The 20,399-nt window shown below is 37.9% G+C and overlaps 1 protein-coding gene across 1 annotated transcript in view; it reads left to right on the top strand.

Moving 5' to 3' along the window:
- The window catches only part of RLF (RLF zinc finger), a 121,147-nt gene that overhangs the window by 61,927 nt on the left and 38,821 nt on the right, over positions 1-20,399 (top strand). The window contains exons 3-5 of the mRNA XM_036745207.1: positions 3,107-3,188; positions 12,631-12,763; positions 13,748-13,950. Of these exons, the coding sequence (XP_036601102.1) occupies positions 3,107-3,188; positions 12,631-12,763; positions 13,748-13,950 (418 nt within the window). The remainder of the gene's footprint in view (positions 1-3,106; positions 3,189-12,630; positions 12,764-13,747; positions 13,951-20,399) is intronic.

Genomic DNA, 20,399 nt, shown 5'->3' with positions numbered 1-20,399 from the left:
GTGTTAGGTGCTATGGGTACTGAGAGAAATTATTATTAATAATCAACGATTTGGGGAGATCCAGAGTTCCCCCTTTTTCTGTAGTTACAAAGTTCATCCTCTTGAAGAGTTATTAATGTTTTATTATATTTTTATATAATTATATATGTTATATCATTATTATTACTGATAATGAGATTGAATTAATAACTATCCTCCATCTAGGTTAGATACAATCCACCCTTAAAAGGAATTTAATCTAAGGTGGGGGAAACTTGTGTTCTACTCAAGTTTTCTGTGGGGATTTGATTAGGATTGCCCAAGGCTGGGGGTAATGTAGAAATAAATGACAAAATCAAAGTTCATTAAAATAGGTCCAGCCCCTCATTGTAATTAATTCATTCTCTCTCATTACTTGTTAACCAGAGTTGATTGCTACCCTCTGGAACATCCACTTTCCAAGGGTATGTAAACCATGAGCCTGCCACAATTGATTTTGGCATTCAAGAGTGCCACTCACTTCTTTTACTGAAGTGCTAGCATTATTATTAAAATGACTAATTACCCAGAAATTACGTCTCTCAAACTTTTCAATGTCACAGTACCAAGAACTTGGTCAAATCAGTATGAAATACTCATGAAGTAATTTTGAGTGTTTAAGGGATACTACTACTATTGAGAACACTTATTCTTCAGAGTTACAACGTAAGAGAGTTCTAATCAATTATCATAGCTGTTACAAGTTTTTTGGGGGGGGGGGCCATGGAGATGGGAGGAGATTCTATCTTGCCCAGGTTGGAAGTACACTGGCTATTCATGGACCTAATCCCATTGCTTTAACTTATCTCTATTTCTAACCCCTCCAAATCCTGTCTACAATACAATACAGTACAGTACAATACATGTCCTGGTGGCCCTCTGCCACCAGTGGATACCTAATCTTTATAGCCCTACTACAGCTCAGAATTTATGAACTTGGTCTAACAGCCATTCTCCCTGATAGTAGGGATTACAGATGTGGTCAACTGCACCTGGCGTGTGTGTGTGTGTGTGTGTGTGTGTGTGTGTGTGTGTACGTGTACATATATATTTTTTTACATTGCTTTTTTTTTTTAAACACCATTTCATTTCTGAATATATCCTTTCTCTCCATGGAACAGAGCATGAAAAAAAGGAGCAGAGAGGGGAACATGTATTTCTTACTAGATAATGTGCCTGCTCTGAGTCCCTGTCTTTTGATAAACTGGTGGTTTTGCCTAGGTCACCTAAAAGGAAAGTTGATGAGCATCTTTACCTTTGACCCCTGAGCATTTAAGCAAATGTTAAAGCAATCTTCTCCCTCTCTAGGTGGCACTACTAGTTCTCCAGAGCCTTTCAGGTTTTGTAATCCCTTTATTCCTACTTAGTAGCAATTAACCCAAATCTCCAATTTTCTGATATTCCTAAGTAAGGAAGGGAGGAAGACTTTCTCATATCTTTCTAACCAAGTTGCAACTTTGTTTTACATATTCCCAATATTTAAACATTGGCAAATTAATTAATATACTGGGATTTTTCTTCTGCTTTACTGCTCTTTTGTATTCCTGTCTTAGGCCCTAATCCTCTTTTATTCTCTTCCTCTCCCCACTTGTGTCTCCTTGATTTTTTTCCAGGACCTCTTCCTGAGGAAATGGAGCTGCTTAGAGGTGGATGAAATTAGCAACATATGTGCCTCTCTTTCCCTTGCTTGGGCTGTTAGTACTAATTAAAGTATTGCCCTTATAGTCTTTCCTGCTCTTCAGATCTCCTTTTTTATAGTTTGTCCTGCAAAAATGAAGATCCTTGAAGAGATTATTACCACTGTGTCTTTGCATATGAAATCAGAAAAGGAAGAGGTTCTGAGAAAGTAAGATTAGTTTAGGAAAGCTGACCCTACAATCAGGGCTAGTTATGCTTGCCTAGTGGCCCTGGAGTCCCCAAATAGCTTCTTCCATAGCACCTGAACTTTGAGGCTTGGACATTTTTGTGTGTTCCTGGGTGAGTCACTTCACTCCACACAGTCTGTGTTCCCAGCTGTGAAATTAGTAAATTTTACTATATGATCCCAAAAGACTTGTGATTTTACGGATTATATCACTCTGAAATTTTACCAATTAGAGATCCATTTGGCTTAACGAGATACTTTTTTTTTTTTTAAACAAATGCAATTACCGCATGGGAAGGATTAAAGGACCAGAAGAGTATAGACTATGATGGCCTTTGTTTCTTTTACCCTTCTCATGTCTTTTCTTTTCCCAAAATACCTGGAATACAGACTCTAGTTCTGTTAAAACATTCATGTGTTTTACTATGTTCAGAGCACCACGTTCATCATAGTTAATAGAGACCCAGCCTGAGAGTAACAAAGGAAGGCCTAGGTTCAAGTTCTTCTCCTTTTCTTGGACAAATAACTGATTTTGGAACCAAGAGCCAGTTACTTAGACCCTCAGTGCACTCTCTGAGCCTGGAAATAGAACAATTTTAGATATACATTAATAGGAGTATCTTTATTGATACTTAGAGTTAAAAAGTCAGAGGCTAGCAAGCACTACTCCCTCACTCCCCTTCCAGGTGCTCATGCCATTATGCTGGGCACTGAGGATGGAAAGTTAAAAAGAAACAATTCCTCAGAATCGATTTCTTAACAAGTGTGTCACTCTATTAATAACAATAATAACAGCTAGCATTTATGTTACCTTCTATATGCCAGGCACCGTGCTAAGTACTTAAATGTCACCTCATTTAAGCCTCACAATAACCTGAGAAGTAAATGTTCATATTATCCCCATTTTACGATCGAGGAAGCTGAGGCAAACAGGTTAAGTGACTTGTCCAAGCTCACACGGCTATTACCTGGGTAAAACATTTTGAGGGAAAATTTATACTTTAAAACAGATTAAAAGTGATTTTATACAAGAGGTATAAATTCAACAAATATTTATTAAGTTTCTTCTGTATGCTAGGCCCTGAAGGATGATGCAAAAGTCTAAGAAAGACGTGGTTCTCCCCCTTCATGGAGGCCATTATCTAAATATTTTGTAATTGCACTAACAGAATATCAACTACAACTTGAACTGCTTTTTACTGCTATTGTCTTTCTTTATTATAGGAGTTGTTTTGAGCTCTTGCTTTCTGTGCCTGAAACTGAACTGCCATGTGAAGTATGGGTACCTTTTAATCAGTCCATACAGGTGAGTCTTTTTCTGCTCAAAAAAGTGCTTTATGATTCAGTCTTAAAGATAACTTGTGGCTTTCCCCTCACATACGCAGATCAGAGAGACCTCAAACTTAAAACTGTTTGATTTGGATTTTTAAGGCTGGAATTTGGTCCTCCAGATGTTCTGACCAGAGGTCCATTTAAAGCCTGTCTTGGCATATATGTGAAAAAGGTAAAAATTGGCTGTTGCTCCAAACCAGTAAGACTATTATATGTTAAATATTTAATTTAAGAAGTTGTAGTATATGTGAACAGAGTAAAGACCTCATTTGTCCAGAGGCTTCTTTGGTCATGTTGCATAAGTGAAAGATCAGAGGTGGCATAGAGTAGTGGAAAGAGTACTGAATTTACGGCTGAGTACAAATCTCAGATCTGTTGTTCTTTTGATCTTAGGCACTTTAAGGTTCACAAAGCACTGTATATATGTTGCTCTCTCTGTTCATCTTCACAACAACCTTTCCTCATTTTATAGATAAGGAAATTGAGGCTATAAGAAATTCAGTGACTTGCCAAAAGTCACACAGCTAGTAAAGGTCTGAGGTGGTATTTGTACTGAAGTCTGCCTGATTCTGAGTTCAGCACTCTTACTCACTGTGCCCTCTATCTTCACTACCACTGAGAACAGAAATTCTGTTCCCTGAAACATTAACTACCTGTTAAACATCTCTGTTCAACATGTCTAAAATGGAACTTACCTTCCTTTCTCCTAAATCCACTTCTCCAAACTTCTCTGTTACTGTCGAGGGTCATCCCTAAGTTTGTCATCTTGAAGTCATTCTTAACTTTTCCTTCTCCTTCATGCCCTCTGTCCAATCTCTTGCCAACTCCTGCTAGTTCTATTCCCCATAATATCTTGACATCAATCGCTCCTCTCCTTCCTGGTCAGAAGGCCCTCCATTTTAGTTTAGGCACTCCAGGTTCCCACCTAGCTTTCTGGACTTTGGCCTGTCCAGCCTTCATTGTATGTGTCCTCAATCCACACCCATCACACGACACCTCAGTTATCTTTATATGTCATTCTTCTGCTCTCCAGCTTTCACCCTCCATTCTTCCACTCCTGGGATACTGGGTGCTGAAGCCCAGCCCTTCCTGACTCGCTGCTTCCAGGGCGCCTTCATGCTACTACTGAAACCCTTATGTGTTCTTGTCCAGTATTATAAAAAAATCTCGTTCACAGCCACAGCTATTGGGCTTGGTTGTGTTTGTATTCCTGGCACTTAGAACAGTTTTGCCTTGCCCAAAGTCAGTGCTTACTGAATGCTTTTCTGCCTCATTCATTTACCAAATGCTATGTGGGTGCTTAGCACTGTGCAAAGTGAAATAGGAGATAATTACTTCACAGAGTAACCTCAAAGGATCTCAGAGTTGGAATGGACATCTGGAGCAATCTATTTCAATCTGTACTTTAGATTTAGATTTGCAAAAGACTTTTACATATATTATTTGATTCTTACAACAACCCTACAAGGTAGGTGCTATTATTATTCTTTTTATAATTTTTTCATTTAAATTTTTAAAGTTATACCCTTATACACTAAAAAAATCATTTCCATACACACAGCAGAATAGAAAAAGAATTTTCTATGAAAGTCTCAATTTCTGTTTTATACCACTTTCTTTTAAAAAAAAAAGCAATGCTATACGTTACTTTTCAAAACTGAGTTTTTTATTGGTGCTTTTCCTGAATGTTTAAAAAAATGTTTCAGTGGCTTTTACAATTTTGGGATTGCTAACTCTCCCCTTCCTCATTGGGACCCTCCTCTCCCCTCCCCACCCCACCCCCACACATGGGAAAACAGACTAACAGAACAATAATGAAGCAAAATGAATCCATACAGTAGCCATGTCCAGAAGTACAAGTCTCTTACCGTCTCTTGCAGCTGTCAGGAAGTATGTAATATGTTTCATATTAGGTCATCTGGAGGGCCTATGGTTGATGCTCCATAGGTCGTAACTTTGGATCAATAGTTGGTCATTGCTTAGATCAGAATTAAGCCTTTCAAAGTTGTTTTTCTTTACCGTGTTGTTTTCCTTGTATAAATTGTTCTGGTTCTGTTCACTTCACTCTACATCAGTGCATACTTACACAGGATTCTCTGAAATTGTCTCTTGTCATTTCTTGTAGAGCAATTAAATTCTATTGTATGCATCTGCTACCATTTGTTAGGCTTTTCCTCAATTGTCTAAGAAGCAGTTTCAAGCACTCCCTTCAATCCTTTTGCTTTTCTTTTTTCTTCTAAAACTCTACCTTTCAGAATCAGGAAGTTTGTTTTGCTTAAAGCTTTTCTGTCACTGGTATTATCCTTCCTCTTAACTCCTTACTTTAACTCTAGTCCCCATCCTTACTTGCTTTCTTCTTGAGTTCAATGGGGAATGACTCGACAAGGTCTGGTGTTATGTGAATGTGATGGAGTACCATTGTGCTGGAAGAAATTATGAAGGGAGTGGTTTCAAAGAGGTCTGGGAAGACTTCTATGAACTGATGCAGAGTGAAGTGAACAGAATCAGGAGAACAATTTATACACTAACAACACTATTTTCAAAACTAGGAACTTTGATCAATTCAGTGACCATACAAAATTCCAGTGGACTAATAATGAAACATTGCTACCATCCTCTGGATAGACACATGCATTGTGAGACTTTTTTTTTCGTTAAATATGGCCAATGTGGGAATTTATTTTACTTGACCATGCAAGATTGTACTGGAGGTTTTGTTTTTCTTGATTTCTCAGTGGGGGAAGGAGAGGAAGGGAAGGTAGTTTTTCATTAATTGAACATTTTTTTTCTAGTTTAATAAATAAATGAATGCTAGGGGCCCAAAAGACAAAAACAAAGCAATTGAAGACCTCAGGGGGTTTACATTCTGTTTGATGATATGATATGTATGCAGAGATGCATAATTATGATCTTGAAGGCAGCAAGAGAGAAATCAGATAAAGTATTCTAGAAAAATTCAGGGAGAGATCCCTGACAACTGGAGAAATTTAGAAGGCTTTATGGAGGAGTTGTCACCTAAGCTCATTATGAAAGGAACCTAAGGATTCTTTTTTTTTTTTTAAATAATATTTCATTTTACCCCAATTACATGTAAAAAACAATTTTTAACATTCGTTCTTTCAAGTTTCGAATTCTGTCCCTCCTTCCCTCTTCCCTGAGACAGTACGCAGTCTGATATAGGTTACATGTATGCAGTCATGTAAAAAGTTTCCATATTAGTTATTTTGTGCAAGAAGACCTGAACAAGAAAAGGTGAAAAATATTATGCTTCAGTCTGTATTCAGAGAACATCAGTTCTTTCTCTGGAGGCAGATAACATTTTTCATCATGAGGCCTTTGGGATTGTCTTGGGCTATTGTATTGCTGAGAATAGCTAAGTCATTCAGTTCTTCATCATACAGTACTGCTGTTATTGTATACAGTGTTCTGGTTATGCTCCCTTCATTTTGTATCAGTTCATATAAGTCTTTCCAGAATCTAAGGATTCTAACAGAAAGGAGGAGGCAGTATATCCTAGCCAGATGGCATGCTGATTCTCCCATTAATTTTTCATAGATTAAGTTTGGTATTTTTATCTCATGGTACATTAAAGGCAAGATTTCAGTGTTTGTTGAAAACTAAGCACAGTACCTGGCACAAAGTAGGCACTATCTGGATGTTTTCTCACTTCCCCAACATAGGGAAAATAGCTGTCTGAGTAGTCAGACTCTAAGGAAAATTGCAACTTCAGGTGAGTGTTATTACTAATGAAGGACTAAATTGAGATTCTTAAAAGATTTTTTTTCTCATTGTTCCCTTTGGTAGTCAGAAGCTTAGAGACCCTTTCTCAAAATATTTTTTAAATAAAAAAATGTTCGCCCAGGTAAAGAATTCCTCTACTAAATGGAGATTATAACTGGCTCCCATTCATCCTGGATTTTCCAGGAAATTCTCATTTGAAGTATTTCTACAGTATAGTCTAGTTCTGACATTTCCTAGCTGTAGACTGGTCACACCTTCACTTTTCTAATCCTTGATTTCCTCATCTGTAAAGTGGATAGAATATTCTTGAAACATCTTTGCAGACTTTATCATGCTGTGTATTTGGGAACTATTAGAGCTCCTTTGAGGTATAGCTCTTCTCATAATAGTCATAGTCTTTGCAGGGTGAGCCTTAAGTACATTTCATACAATTTTCCATTAATGGGAGGATGTGTCCATCATTTATTTTTTTTTTTTTTTTGGGCAGAGGAAGGCATTTTATTACGCTCCCCGGGAGAGCGGGTGCAGTGCTCACGGGAACACTCACACTGATACAGCTGCAGGAGCAGGGGTAACCATTCCCTCCACTCCTGCTAGAGTCATGGTTAGTTTACAATCTTTGTTTTTTGCATAGTTTTCCTAGGTTATACAGTTTATATAAATAGGATAATAAGGATACAGAAGCAAAAGTGAAGTTAATTAGATTTTCCTTGTCTTAGTTTAGGATTAAACTATATTCTTTTACTTCCCCTACTTTCCCTCTTTAACATATGCAAATGATGCAAATCAGTAGGCCTGGATTCTTGACCAAGACCAGACCCTAGATAAGCTTGAACAGGTTCAAGTGGGTTTGGCCTCTCTAATTCCCCAGACTGCCTTCTCAAAAAGTATGCACATGCGTATAAGCCTCTGACCTCTCACCTGACCGACCTTGAGGCCTAGTCTCTGCTAAAGCTGGGGTGGGGGAGGGCAGGGAAGCGCACCTTTAGTTCTGTGGAAACAAAACTCCTCCTCCCATTTCTTACAATTTCCCCCTCTTCTTTTATTCAAATTTTTGTTTCCACATTTTTAATATTCCCTTACTCTCTTTCTCATCTGAATTTTTCTCCTTAATCATCACCCCCTTAAATATGGGAAGGATTGATCGACGCATTGAAAAATCAAAGGGGGCAGTCCCCTTTGTAAATACAGATACAGAGACCCAAAAGAAAAGGATAATGCAATTGTCCCTTTAAGATTCAAAAGTCTCTTCCCATAAGCTGTCTGGCAGGGAACATCAGTGAAGTCTTCTGGTCCTTGGTATTTGTTCCAGCCATCTCCAGCATCTTCTTCTTGCCTTCTTGTAGGAACCAGCTTTCTTTCCATTCTCCTACAAAAATTACCTTGGCACAATTTTCTAATCCTTATACCCTGATCATTTTTACAAATTCAAAATTGGAACTTTGGCCAATTGCCATGTTTAAGAAATTTTACATCAGAACCCAGTTCCTCATACTTTACATTAACTCCCTACATACTTTACTTAACATACTTTACATTAACATTTCCTCACCAGGAGGATAATATTTCACTAAGGAATTAACAGCAGACTCCAGCACCTACCTAAATACATTAGATAACCAATTCTTAACACAGTACATATATAAAACTTTTAGTCATGCCATGTTTCTTTGATGGCATGTATGAAACCACAAGCCATTCTTCTTTTAACCTTACTAACTGTAACAAAGCTTTAGACAAGCATGATATTAACCAAATAACAAAATATTCTCACAAGCCCTTGACCTAATTGTCTCCATACCATTTCCAAGAAAAAAAACCTAACTTAACACTAGTCCCAGTCCTAGAGTAATCTAAGATGTTCCATAATCAACTATTTTAATAGACTTACAAAACCTTCTGATTATAGAAATTTGCCACCAAGACAGTAGGGACTTAGAGTAAGGGGACCATATTTTCCCCAGCTTCCTGTCAACTCCAGGGTGTCAACTGCAAGATGCATTGAGCCAGTCCTAGTCTGCCAGGTTTCAGTTGAGGCATCAGGTCAAGACGGTCCCACCTCAGCACATGCTGAACAGTTGCCCCCTCAACTTTGCCAAGAAATCATACCTGCAGCTCATGCCTGCCCTCCCACAGGGCTGCTGCCATCTTGGGTCAGCCTTCCTTGATACTCACACCTGGAGTTAGACTCAGAAAAACAGTCAGTTAACAGTCCCATTAAAGGCAAGTTCCAATAGTTGGTGACTATAAAGTCACATTGCTTCAGGAACATCCTTAAAGCTAGCTCTAAATAGCTTGCAAGCATTTCCTCCCTTGTTCATAAAATCTTCCCATTAAGATCATAAGTTACTGCTCTGACACATTTGCATCAGTTTCTCCTCTATTTCTCTATTCTTCTCTAATTATACCTGATCTGAAAGAATTGAACCATATAACTTTATCTGTATGTTTTAGATGATGGAATGAATTCAAATCCACATTTAACTTTTTCCATCAATACATAACTATTCTACAACTTCTCTCCTAAAGAGACTTACTTTGAAATTCCTTTCCCTAAACTGAAAATGTCTCTGATTTAGTTCCAGGGATTAATTACACTATTTGTATCAATACCTAATTGCTCTTATATCACTTTAAAACATCTAAGGACCCTATCCCACAAAGATACAATATAACTTTATATCTCAGCCTTAGTCTATGGGATGATTCAATAATATTATCTCATAAAACTTCTTCCACCCCCCCCTTTTCGGATTTTTGCTCCCACACTTCCAACCCCTTGAAGATTATTCTACACCGGAAGGGAGAGGGACACCAGGAGAGAGCGGACTAATAACCTTTGTATTAATATTGTTCCCATTATCTTGTTAATCATTCAGTATATACCAGCTTCAATGAAGGATGGAGGGATTATTCCACTAGTTGAAAATTAGGAATAGTGGGGATAACAGGGACAGTGGCATTTTTTTTCCTTCCTTCAGAATAAGGGGGGAGGCATAAGGGAAAGCACAGGCTTATTTCTTCTGGAAAAGGTAAAAGAGAGCTAAAAATTAGTAAAGTTAGGTAACTTAAGGTAAAAATTAGGCAAGAAAATGAGATCCAGACTCCTATTGTCCTGGTTACTTGGATCGCTCTGATCATCGGAGCCCCTATCTCCCCTCCATGGAAGGAGGAGAATAATTTAAGTCATTGCCAGAACTTTTAATGTAACCAATTGTTGGATCTGTGGGGGTCCACAACAATTTGAAAATTGACCCTGGGTACCTGTACCTCTGAGTCCGGCCTGGATCCTTAGTAATTGGTCTCTTCCATACCAGACCTAATGACCTCTTGTGGTATAAGGCTTATGAGTAAGGGTAATATAGGTTGGAATTTCTGGCACTCGGTAGCTATAGCAAGGTGTCAAACAGAAAGAAAAACTAATGGAATACTCCTGGATCCTTATAGACAGTGAGGATGGGATAATGGTTTTTATTTTGGACATTTTGATACTTTTTGGAGTAAAAGTAACAAAACAAGTAGCCCCCGGGTAGAAAAGTGTGAATGGGGACATTATTGGATTTGTGGCCATACGGCCTATACTCATCTCCCTTTAAATTGGACAGGGGTGTGCTATGTGGGGTTGGTTAGACCAAAATTTTTCTTTTTAGCAGGACAAGAAGGGAACAAATTGGGAATACAGCTATACGATGATCTAATGCCCCCAAGTGAGAGGTTCAAGTGGGGGATAGATACTTTCCTAACAGTCACCAGGGATGCCAGTGGGTGGGGAGTTGAGTGGCCCCCACAAAGAATTGTTCAAAATCTGTGGTAGAGATTATCACCAACCAGACTGCCAAGGCATTGGACCTACTGGCTGATCAGGTCACCCAAACCAGAGAGGCTGTACTGCAACATAGATTGGTTCTTGATTATTTGCTAGCAGAAGAGGGAGGTGTTTGTGGGAAACTCAACCTCTCTAGTTGTTGCATATAAATAGATGATAATGGACGGGTTGTAAAAGATGTCCCAATTCAGACATGGACCAGTCCATTCAATCCTTCTTGGTTTGATTGGTTCAAAGGTTCCTGGTGGAAACAAATTATTGGAGTCTTCTTGCTAGCATTATGTGTTCTATTCTTGTTACCTCTATGTATACCCCATATTATACAATTGGTTACCAAAATTGCCATTCAGGGTATGGGGGCGGTATATTTTAATGAAGGAGGGAGGGTAAAAAAATGTTGATTGTAAAAACAGATGATGGGAAAGATGATGAAGAATGTGAATTAATGTTAAAACAAATTGAGAATAGGAGTGTCCATCATTTAGGAATATCATAAAGTAAGGGATAAAGCAAGTAATGCATATTCTAAGATATGTTACCATAGTGAAACTTGTACTTTATCGTTCTTCTGATGATTAAACCTCCCTAATTTTTTTGTCCCCTTCTATATACCAACCCCAATAGAATATAAGAATTTAAATAGCACTTTAAAAAAAAAACATGAAAATGAGTATCAGCCTGAGATATTAGAGAAGCATAGCTTATTTTCTACCTCCAAAAGCTAGTTGTCTGAATGCTCATAGAAAACCTTGACACAGAAGAAAGCATCTCTTAGAAGTTGTTTTGGGAGGTTTTTAATAAGTCACAGCTATGAGGATTGTCAGTATTCACTGCTCATTTTGGTTCAGTCAGTCAGTCATCTGCAGGGATTCTGGTCAAACAGTCTTTCATCTGCTCTCCATTACAGAGCCTTAAGTATGGCCCCATTTGGTATATGTAAATATTTAGTTAATTCCAACACAAAAGTATAAAACTAACAAAAAGTATTTTTTTTAATTCAAAATTTACTTAAACTGTTACAATCTTAAAACTTGAAGGAATTCATGATCTTATTGGTGTTGGTCCTCCAAAGGTGCTCTTGTTCATGTCTGTGAGTAAACCATCCATAGAAGACATACGATATGCTAGATGCACCTCTTTAGGTTTCCTAACCTTTTGTGGGTAGTAGGATAACTCGGTCAGGCTTGTTCTTGTCATGTGCCTGGCCCTCCTTTCCTGCTCACACAGGTACTTGATATGATGCATTATTCCTTATGCTCTTGTCATCTTTGGTAATTTGGTAATACTGTCCAGTGCCCTTTGTGTACTCTGTAATGTTAGAGCAATACATGGAGTATGGGATTGGGAGTCAGGAAGACCTATGCTCAAATTCTGCCTCTGGAGCTTACTTGCTATGTAACCTCAGGCAAAGCACAGAACCTCTCAGCTTCAGTTTCCATGTTTGTAAAATGGGGGTGATAATAGCACTTACCTCATAGGGTGGTTTTGAGGATGAAATGAGATAACATCAGTAAAGGGCTTTGTCAACCATAACGTGCTATAATGCTAGCCGTAATGATGATGATTCTTTGGAAGTTATTCACAGTCAACTCTGGGACCAGCTCATTGAATTGCCCAAGGTTTGTGTACTGAGGTGCTGTAGTTACATAAAAAAACAACCAAGATACTTTTTAAAGTCCTGAGGGACAGAAACCTTTTCCTCTTGTTTACACTGGAGGAAAGAGAGTGCTTGGAGTATACAATAGGTATTAGTACATACTTACTTGTAATTGGATAAAATATATGTCCCTTTTCAGAACAGATTCTGGTGTTTTAACTTTGTGTTACTGGATTTATTTTTGGCTCGCAGGATTCACATGATGCTTTGTTGGAATTTGGAAATAATAACCTCCAAGTCTTGGTTGATATTACCAAAGAAGGTGTGTGGAAAAATCCGGTCCTTCTTAAAATCCTTTCTCAGCAACCGGTAGAGGCAGAGGAAGGTAAGTGTTGGCATTTGATCAAGTACTTTCTTTGGGAGAGAATAGTGGCTGGAACTGAATTAGAGTCATAATTTTCAGAATTTCATTACTGTACAATTTGTAATAGGATTCTCTCTGGGGATTTAAAGTTAGACTAGATTGTAGACATCATCTAATCCCATTTTCCCTAATTTTACAGATGAGTAAAATGTTCCTAATTATTAAAATTTCCTCATTAAAGTTAAGAAATGCACACCAAGTTCTAGAGCAGGGAATCCATAATTTTTATATAGCTATCTTTTATATATTCATTCAATAAGCATTTATTTCATTAAGCATTTGCTATATGCAAGCTCCTGTGGAAAATAAATTAAAGCCAGGTTTCTGTTCTTAAGGGGCTTACAGTACAGGACAGGAGGTAAGATGTGTACACATCTATAACATAAGGTTTGAATGTGATAAGTGGCCATGAGAGAGACATGTACAGAATGGTTTGGTATTTCAGAAAGGAGGACTGGGGAACCTTCATGGAGGAAATGGCATTCATGCTAGGCCTTGAAGGGGAAAGGTAGCATTTCATCAGACAGAGATTGGTAGGTAAAGGGTTGAGAGAAGGTGATCAAACAATGAATTTTACTAGAAGTCTAGTAATTCTTTTAAAAGCTTCAGTGAACTAGAAAAACTTCTGGTCCATTTAAGGTGTCATCTATACATTGAATTTATTCTTGATTGTTCGTTCACTCTCTCTCTCTCTCTCTCTCTCTCTCTCTCTCTCTCTCTTTCTCTTTCTCTCTGTCTCTCTCATCTCATCTCAGAGAAGTGGCTTTTGAGACCACATTAAACATTCTTGTCCCAGCATTTGAGTTTTCCTTATCTTGCTCAGATACTAAAGAGATATCAAATTCCTTTTCTTGGGCTAATGATGTCTTAAACTGCTGGAGCTGCGATTAGACAAGTTTGAGCTTGTTAGTCAGTTATGAAAACATGTTTCTTTTCTTTCCCTAGCCAATAGATTTATTGCACGAGAAGGACCTTCCTTTCTGCAGATGCGAATAAAACACTTATTGAAGTCAAACTGTATTGCACAAGCGACTTCTTTGTCAAAACTATGTGCGGAGTCTAAAGAAATTCCCAGTGTGTCATCTTTTCGCCAAGCTTATATCACATGTCTATGCTCCATGTTGCCTAGTGAAGACGCCATTAAGGAGGTCAGTAAAGCACAATTCTTAATTGTTGTCATCCACACATAGGAAATTCTGATAAAAATTTAGTAGCTAATGTTGGATATCATAGCAGAGTTTTGTTTTTTAAATTTGAAAAAGTAAGTAGACTTTTCCACACTCATTAAAGTACAGAATACTTCCTTAGCTGTTTGGCCTATCTCGCTGAATGTGTGTTCATCTGTGTATGAGTCAGTTTGAAAGCAGGTGATAGAATGACCCAATTAGGATGCGCAGGTGTTTGGTTGGTTTGCATATTAAAACCTTAAGATCTTTAAGGTTGAACTTCTTTTTCCCCTGTATATGCTGATTTCTTCTTATTTGGCACATGGAGATGAATATTAAACAACCAGCGTTGTAGGGCAATTAAGTTAAAGGAGTAAGGAGTGACTTGGTCCTAAGTTTATGTGTTTTCAAAGCATTATAACCATATTGGTCCGCAAATATAGACTGCAGCCATAAAATGAGATGGCTTGGGAGGGTGGGGGAAGAATATGAATTGAAAAATAACCTGCTCAGGTTTTTTACAAGCCAGATTTAAGGAGAGAAAAGGTAGAGTGTGGCCTATATTTAAACCTATACAGTGTGTTTAACTTGGCAAGTAGTGATTTGTAATAGTCTAAAAGCCATATCTACATTGGGAATTTAGGAAAAGCATCTTGACTGTGACAAGTGGCACATAGAACCAAGTGGTATATTTATTATACTCCTAAAATTCTTTTTTTGTTGTTTACTTTGGCATTTGTTTTTTTTTCAAACAATAGTAGTAGAGAATTACATTTTTAAAAAGGTATTTAGTAATTTTCTTGTGGGAGATGGGAATATATTTCTTTAACATTTTAAAATCAAATACTTTAATACAAGTTAATATGGGAATTTTCAGTTTTCGTTCTGTTGGCCTGTCTTTTAACATTTTTTTTCTTTTTTATCTACCATTTGCTTAAAAAAAATTCCCTTATTTAGTTCCCACATTGAGGTGTAACTTTATATAGGAATCTTGACAGAGTGTAGTATGAGTCTTTACAATTATTCAGTTGATACTTGAAAGAGTAAAGGAATTGAGGATAAAAGTTAGGCATAGCAGATTATTTTCCTTTGTTAACTGAAAAAATTAAAATTGTATTCAGACAAAAATTAATATGAAGAATTATGAGAATAGTGGTGTTTTTGGTCTGCCTTGAATTGATAGTTGTACTTTTACACTGCACCATTTTAAAAAAACAACAGGAACTGTGAATCAGGATCTGAGTTCAAATCCCAGCAGTACTCTATAAAACAAAACCCTTCGTGATTGCACAGAAATGCAGCTATTCTGTTGCTTTCAAAGGTTACTAATTTGCCTCTTACATACAAAGCACGTTACATAGGCATATTTTTAGATACTTTTAAAAATGTGCATGTAAAAAAAATTTTCCCTTAGCCTCACCTGAAGGGTGTCAGTTAATCAATAAGTATTTGCTATGTGCTGGTCACTGGAGTTTCAAATACAAAATAATAAAATGATTTGTACTTACAAGGAGCTTACATTCTAATGGTGGAGACACCAAAGACATATATAAACATGAATGAAATAAATGAAATGTGAATGAGTACAATTCCGTACACAGTCATTAAATTTAATACAAGATAGTGGCGGGGAGGGTAGTAGCAGTCAAGATGAGGAAAGACTTGAGCTGCTGGCAGAGAGGTACTCTGAAGTAAAAAGGTGCATTCCAGGTACAGGTACAAAAAAGCACAGAGTACAAAAGCACAGAGATGGGAGATGGAGTGTCATATATGAAGACTTGAAACAAAGCAGTTGGGAGTTTGTGCAGTGATTAAGTTGAGAGATGATGAGGGCCTGAACTAAGGTGATAGCTGTTTGAGAGCTGAGGAGGAATTGGATTTGTGAGATGTTGGGAAGGTGGAAATAGCAGCAAGATTCAGCAACTATTCCTATATGTATGTGCGGTTTACAGGAGAGAAAAGAATCCAGGACAGTGCCATGGTTACCAACCAGAAAAACTGGAACTTCAACAGAAACAGGGAAGTTTGAAACGGTAGAGAGTTAGAAGGAAATTTCAATAATGAATTCGTTTTTGAACGTGTTGAGTTTTAAGATTTCTCCAGGACATTCAGCGTGAAATGTCCAATAAGTAACTTGGTGATACGAGACTGAAGCTTAGGGGAGAAACTAGGATTGGATATGTGTATCTGCACAAAGATAACAGTTAAACCCTGTGGGAGCTGCTGAAGTTATTAAAGAAAAGCGTAGAAGAAAAGAAAAGGGCATATAATAGAACCTAGGGGAACACATTTAGGAGGTTGAAGCATACGATGTTTCAATCACGTAGTAGCAAAGGAACTTGAGGACAAGTGGTGAGACAAAAAAGGAGAGCGGTGTCACAGACGGGAGAGGGCAGCCTCATGAAAGCCCAGAGGTGACATTAGTGTTGTAGAGCTCACTTGAAAAAACAGTGTCTGGTACCAGTTTAATTATCTTCTACCTGTTAGTTTTATTTCATCTGATTTAACTCTCATTCATTGGGGTCTGGGATATTAATGACAAAAAAGAGATTTCAGGGGAAAGCTGATTGATTGTGCAGGTCTTTTGAATAATATTACAGTCTGATGATACTTTTTTAAATGTAGCTTGTGCTTTGAATTTTGTTTACAAGGTAGTATTCAGAAGGGTTTGTGGAAAATTTTGGCCTGAGTTTGCAGAACTGTTGCCTAATGAATAATTTAATGGCCTTGGAACACTTGATAAAAAATCTGATGAATTTTAATTTGATGCCATCTGTAATAGTATATATGTTTTTATGCAGGTGAGTGACATGAAGAAAGCTGTAATCTTCATAGAATAGAGGAGAAAGAGAATGGAGTCCAAAAGATCAGTTAGTAAAGAATTCTAGGAATTCAGATTATAATTCTCCAAAAATGGAATTCCTTTTCCCTGAACATCTTGAAAGAGAAGCTTGATAAGCCAGTTGTCATTGCTGTTGTAAATGGACTTAATAATTTGGATAATTTTAAATTAAATGATGTCAGAGACCCTTATCACATCTATCTGTGATCCTAAGACCAAAGGGTCAAGTTAGATATTAAAATAAAACATTCTTCAACAAATATTTGAAAATATATTTTACCTCCTTATGTTTCACCTCATTATGGTCAAGCAAGGAAGGTGGAAAGGGAATCAGGCGAAAGAAATACAAGAAGCTATCTGATTGGTATTTCTAAAGCTGTACTTTTAAGAATATCTAAAATTTGATAGGAAGGAAACATTTAAGTGCTTACTCTACATGATTTACTCTAGTACTCTACATGATTTTGAAATCCAGAAAGTCAGGAACAGGTTTCTGTCCACCAAACGGAGGCTCCAGGAGAAGGGAAAGGGTACACGTCTTGCATATGGATATTCTAGGGTGAGCAGTAGGCCAGAGTGACAGAAAGGGTGAGGAAGGCCACAAGCCCTGAGGTAAGTTCAAGGATAAGACAGCAAGGAGAGACATGGTTCTGAAGTCCAGGAAGTCATGCATTTTCTCTTCTGCTGTAGTGGTGCTTTCTATTTGCATTGTTGAAGTCAAGTATATTTCTTGCCTTCGCTTACTTCAGTTTGTATCAGTTCACATCACTCCATGCTTCTCTGTATTCATCATAGTCATCATTTCATACAGCACAGAAATATTCCATTAAATTGACATATGACACTTTGTTTAGCTTGAGGGATAGCTACTTTGTTTCCAGGTCTTCGGAATAGTATAGTATTATGCAGGGGAAGGGGGCGGGGGATGAAATGTGTCAAATGCAGCAGAAAGATGGAGGAGAGTGAGGGCTAGAAAGTGGCTTTTGGATTTGATAACAAGGTGGTTAGTCACTTTTGAAACAGTAGCTGCAGTAGAATTATTAGCCCAGAAGCTTTATCACAGGGAGTTTAAGGAAAGGAATAAAGAAAAAGTAGGGAATGAATACAGACCACTTTGAAAAATTTAATATTCTAAACTTACAAAACATAAAAAACCATAGGACATTTCCATATACAGAGTAGAACAGAAAAAGAGGATTATATGTGAAACGGAATCTACACCTTGATTTCATATAAAATTTTAATTGTTTTCTTTAAACAGTTAACGTTTATTGAACACTTTTATGAGACTTTGGGCAGTCACTTATTGTCTCTATGTCTCAGTTTCTTTATCTGTAAAATGAGGAAAGTTGAACTGGATGGGCTCTAAGTCTCAGTTCTAACATGCTAATGCTGGAGGTGGACAAGGCATACACAAGGAAGTTGGAGAACTGGGAGAGTATGATGTTTTAAGAGTCTTAGAATTGAGAATATCTTGAAGTGAGGAGTTGTTTTTCAGTTGTGACCTACTTGTGACTCCATTTGGGGTTTTCTTGGCCAAGATACTAGAATGGTTTGCCATTTCCTTCTCCAGTTCATTTTACAGATAAGGAAACTGAGGCAAACAGGTTAAGTGACCTGCCTAGGGTCACACAGCTAGGTAAGTGTCTGAGGCCAGATCAGAACTCAGGAAGATGAGTCCCAGAACTATCCACTGCGCCACCTAGCTGTTTCTTAGAAATAAGGAGTACAATAACCACAATTGTCAAATGCCATATAGAGAGGTCATGAAGAATGAGAACTTGGTTTGGGGTGGAGGGGGGAGACGGGGTGGCATGCAGGGGGTGAGGTGTTGGTTACCAGTTAGCTTTCAGATAAAAGTTTCCATGGAGTCATGAGGATAGAAATTGGGTCAAAAGGAGTTCATGAGAGAGTGGATAGTGAAGAATTAGACAATGGGTAAAGTTTCCTTTTCAAGGAGATAGGCAGTAGGCCAGGAAATTGACTATAAGCTAGGTGGGGAGACTAGGGATTTTTTTTTTAGTAATTGGGAGAAATGAATACATTTGTAGGAAAATGGAAAAGAGCCATTAGAAGGGGATAATATTGGTGACAATGATTTGTATTTATGTAGTGCTTTTAGCCTTAAAAAGCCTTTTATTTACAACCAATCCTATGAGGTAAGTAAATAAGGATAGGTGATAGCAGAAGCAAGATCTTAAAAGGGCAGAAAGAAATGGAAGATTACCTCTTCTCCTGAGGTACAAGAGAATAGGTGATTACGCCAAAATGCTTTTTATGCTGGCAGAAGAGCTCCCATTACTCTTCTCTGACAACTGTGCTCTACAGCTTAAAGGAAAAATGTTGAAACAATTGCTGCAGGAATTGAAGTTGAGAGTCAATAAAAGTAGAACAGAAGTATTGTGGAGCAGCAGGTTTGTGTTAGGTACCACAAATGTATTCTGGTAAATTCAGTTCAGTTTCAGTCTTTCCTGTAGTAATATGCAGTAGCCTGGGATCAGTAGTAATGAAATCAGTTGATGGACTTTTTTCAGGGTTGTGAAGTAGTGGGCAGGAAGCAACCCAACAAGTGGCAAAAGCCAAGGGGATGATGTCAGACGTGGGGCCAAGGCTAGAAATGGAGGGGTGGTGAAGCTAGAGTCTGGGAAATAGTTCAAAAGAATAGGGAAACGGAGGTTATGGTTAGAGGTCATGATTTTGGTAAGAGTAGGTTCAGTTTAAATGAAGGACGGGGAGAAATTGCCAAATCCAATTAGTTCTTCTCAGTTCTCATTGTCTTCTGCCTCTTTTTAGCCTTTGACACTATTGATCACTCTCTTCTCTTTGGTACTGTCTTCTTTCTAGATTTTTAGGACACTGTGTTCTCCTTGGCCTCCTACCTATCTGGTCCAACTCTATGTGTCAATTGCGGTTCTGTCCTGAGCTTTTTCCTTTATTACACTACTTCATTTCGTGATTGAATCCAGCTCCTCCATGGTAATGAATATCAGATCTTTTTAACCAGCTCTGACCTCTCTGCTGACCTCCAGTCTGGCATCTCCAGCTTTCTTTCAAACAAGAGATGATGAGTTCATTTTGGACATCTTGAGTTTTAGGTGTCACCTGGACAATTGTGAGATAAGGGTGGTCAAAAGGAATAATCAAATCAAAAATTAAAGAGAACTCTAGAGCATCCAGTTCTAGATCTATGATCTTATGAGGTCAAGAATAGCCAGTTGCTAAAGCCATTGAGAAAATTGAAGAGAGAATCAGTAGAAGATAGTAACAAGAATGAGGAGAGGGTGACAGTGTATGGTCTTTCAAAGACAAAACGTCAGCAGCACAGAACAGACAGTGTCTGAACTCCTGCCTTCTCCCCCAGAGACTGGGAGTTTGCCAGAGGATAGTGGAGGGAGCTCTCAGGGAAAGAGTGGCTTTCATTCAAAAAGGAGTATGGGGTTAAAATAAAATGCAGCATCCTGAGCAAAAAGTGAGGGTTCATTTTTGCAAGAAGGTAGAAATAATGTTGAATAACAGAAAAGACTGCTGAGAATAATGAGGTTTCCAAAGAGCAGCAATGAGTGAGATCCGAAGGCTGAATTGATGTGAT

This window comes from Trichosurus vulpecula, chromosome 2 (genome assembly GCF_011100635.1).
Source record: "Trichosurus vulpecula isolate mTriVul1 chromosome 2, mTriVul1.pri, whole genome shotgun sequence".
Lineage (NCBI taxonomy): Eukaryota > Metazoa > Chordata > Mammalia > Diprotodontia > Phalangeridae > Trichosurus > Trichosurus vulpecula.
This window is presented reverse-complemented; position numbering and strand designations above follow the sequence as displayed.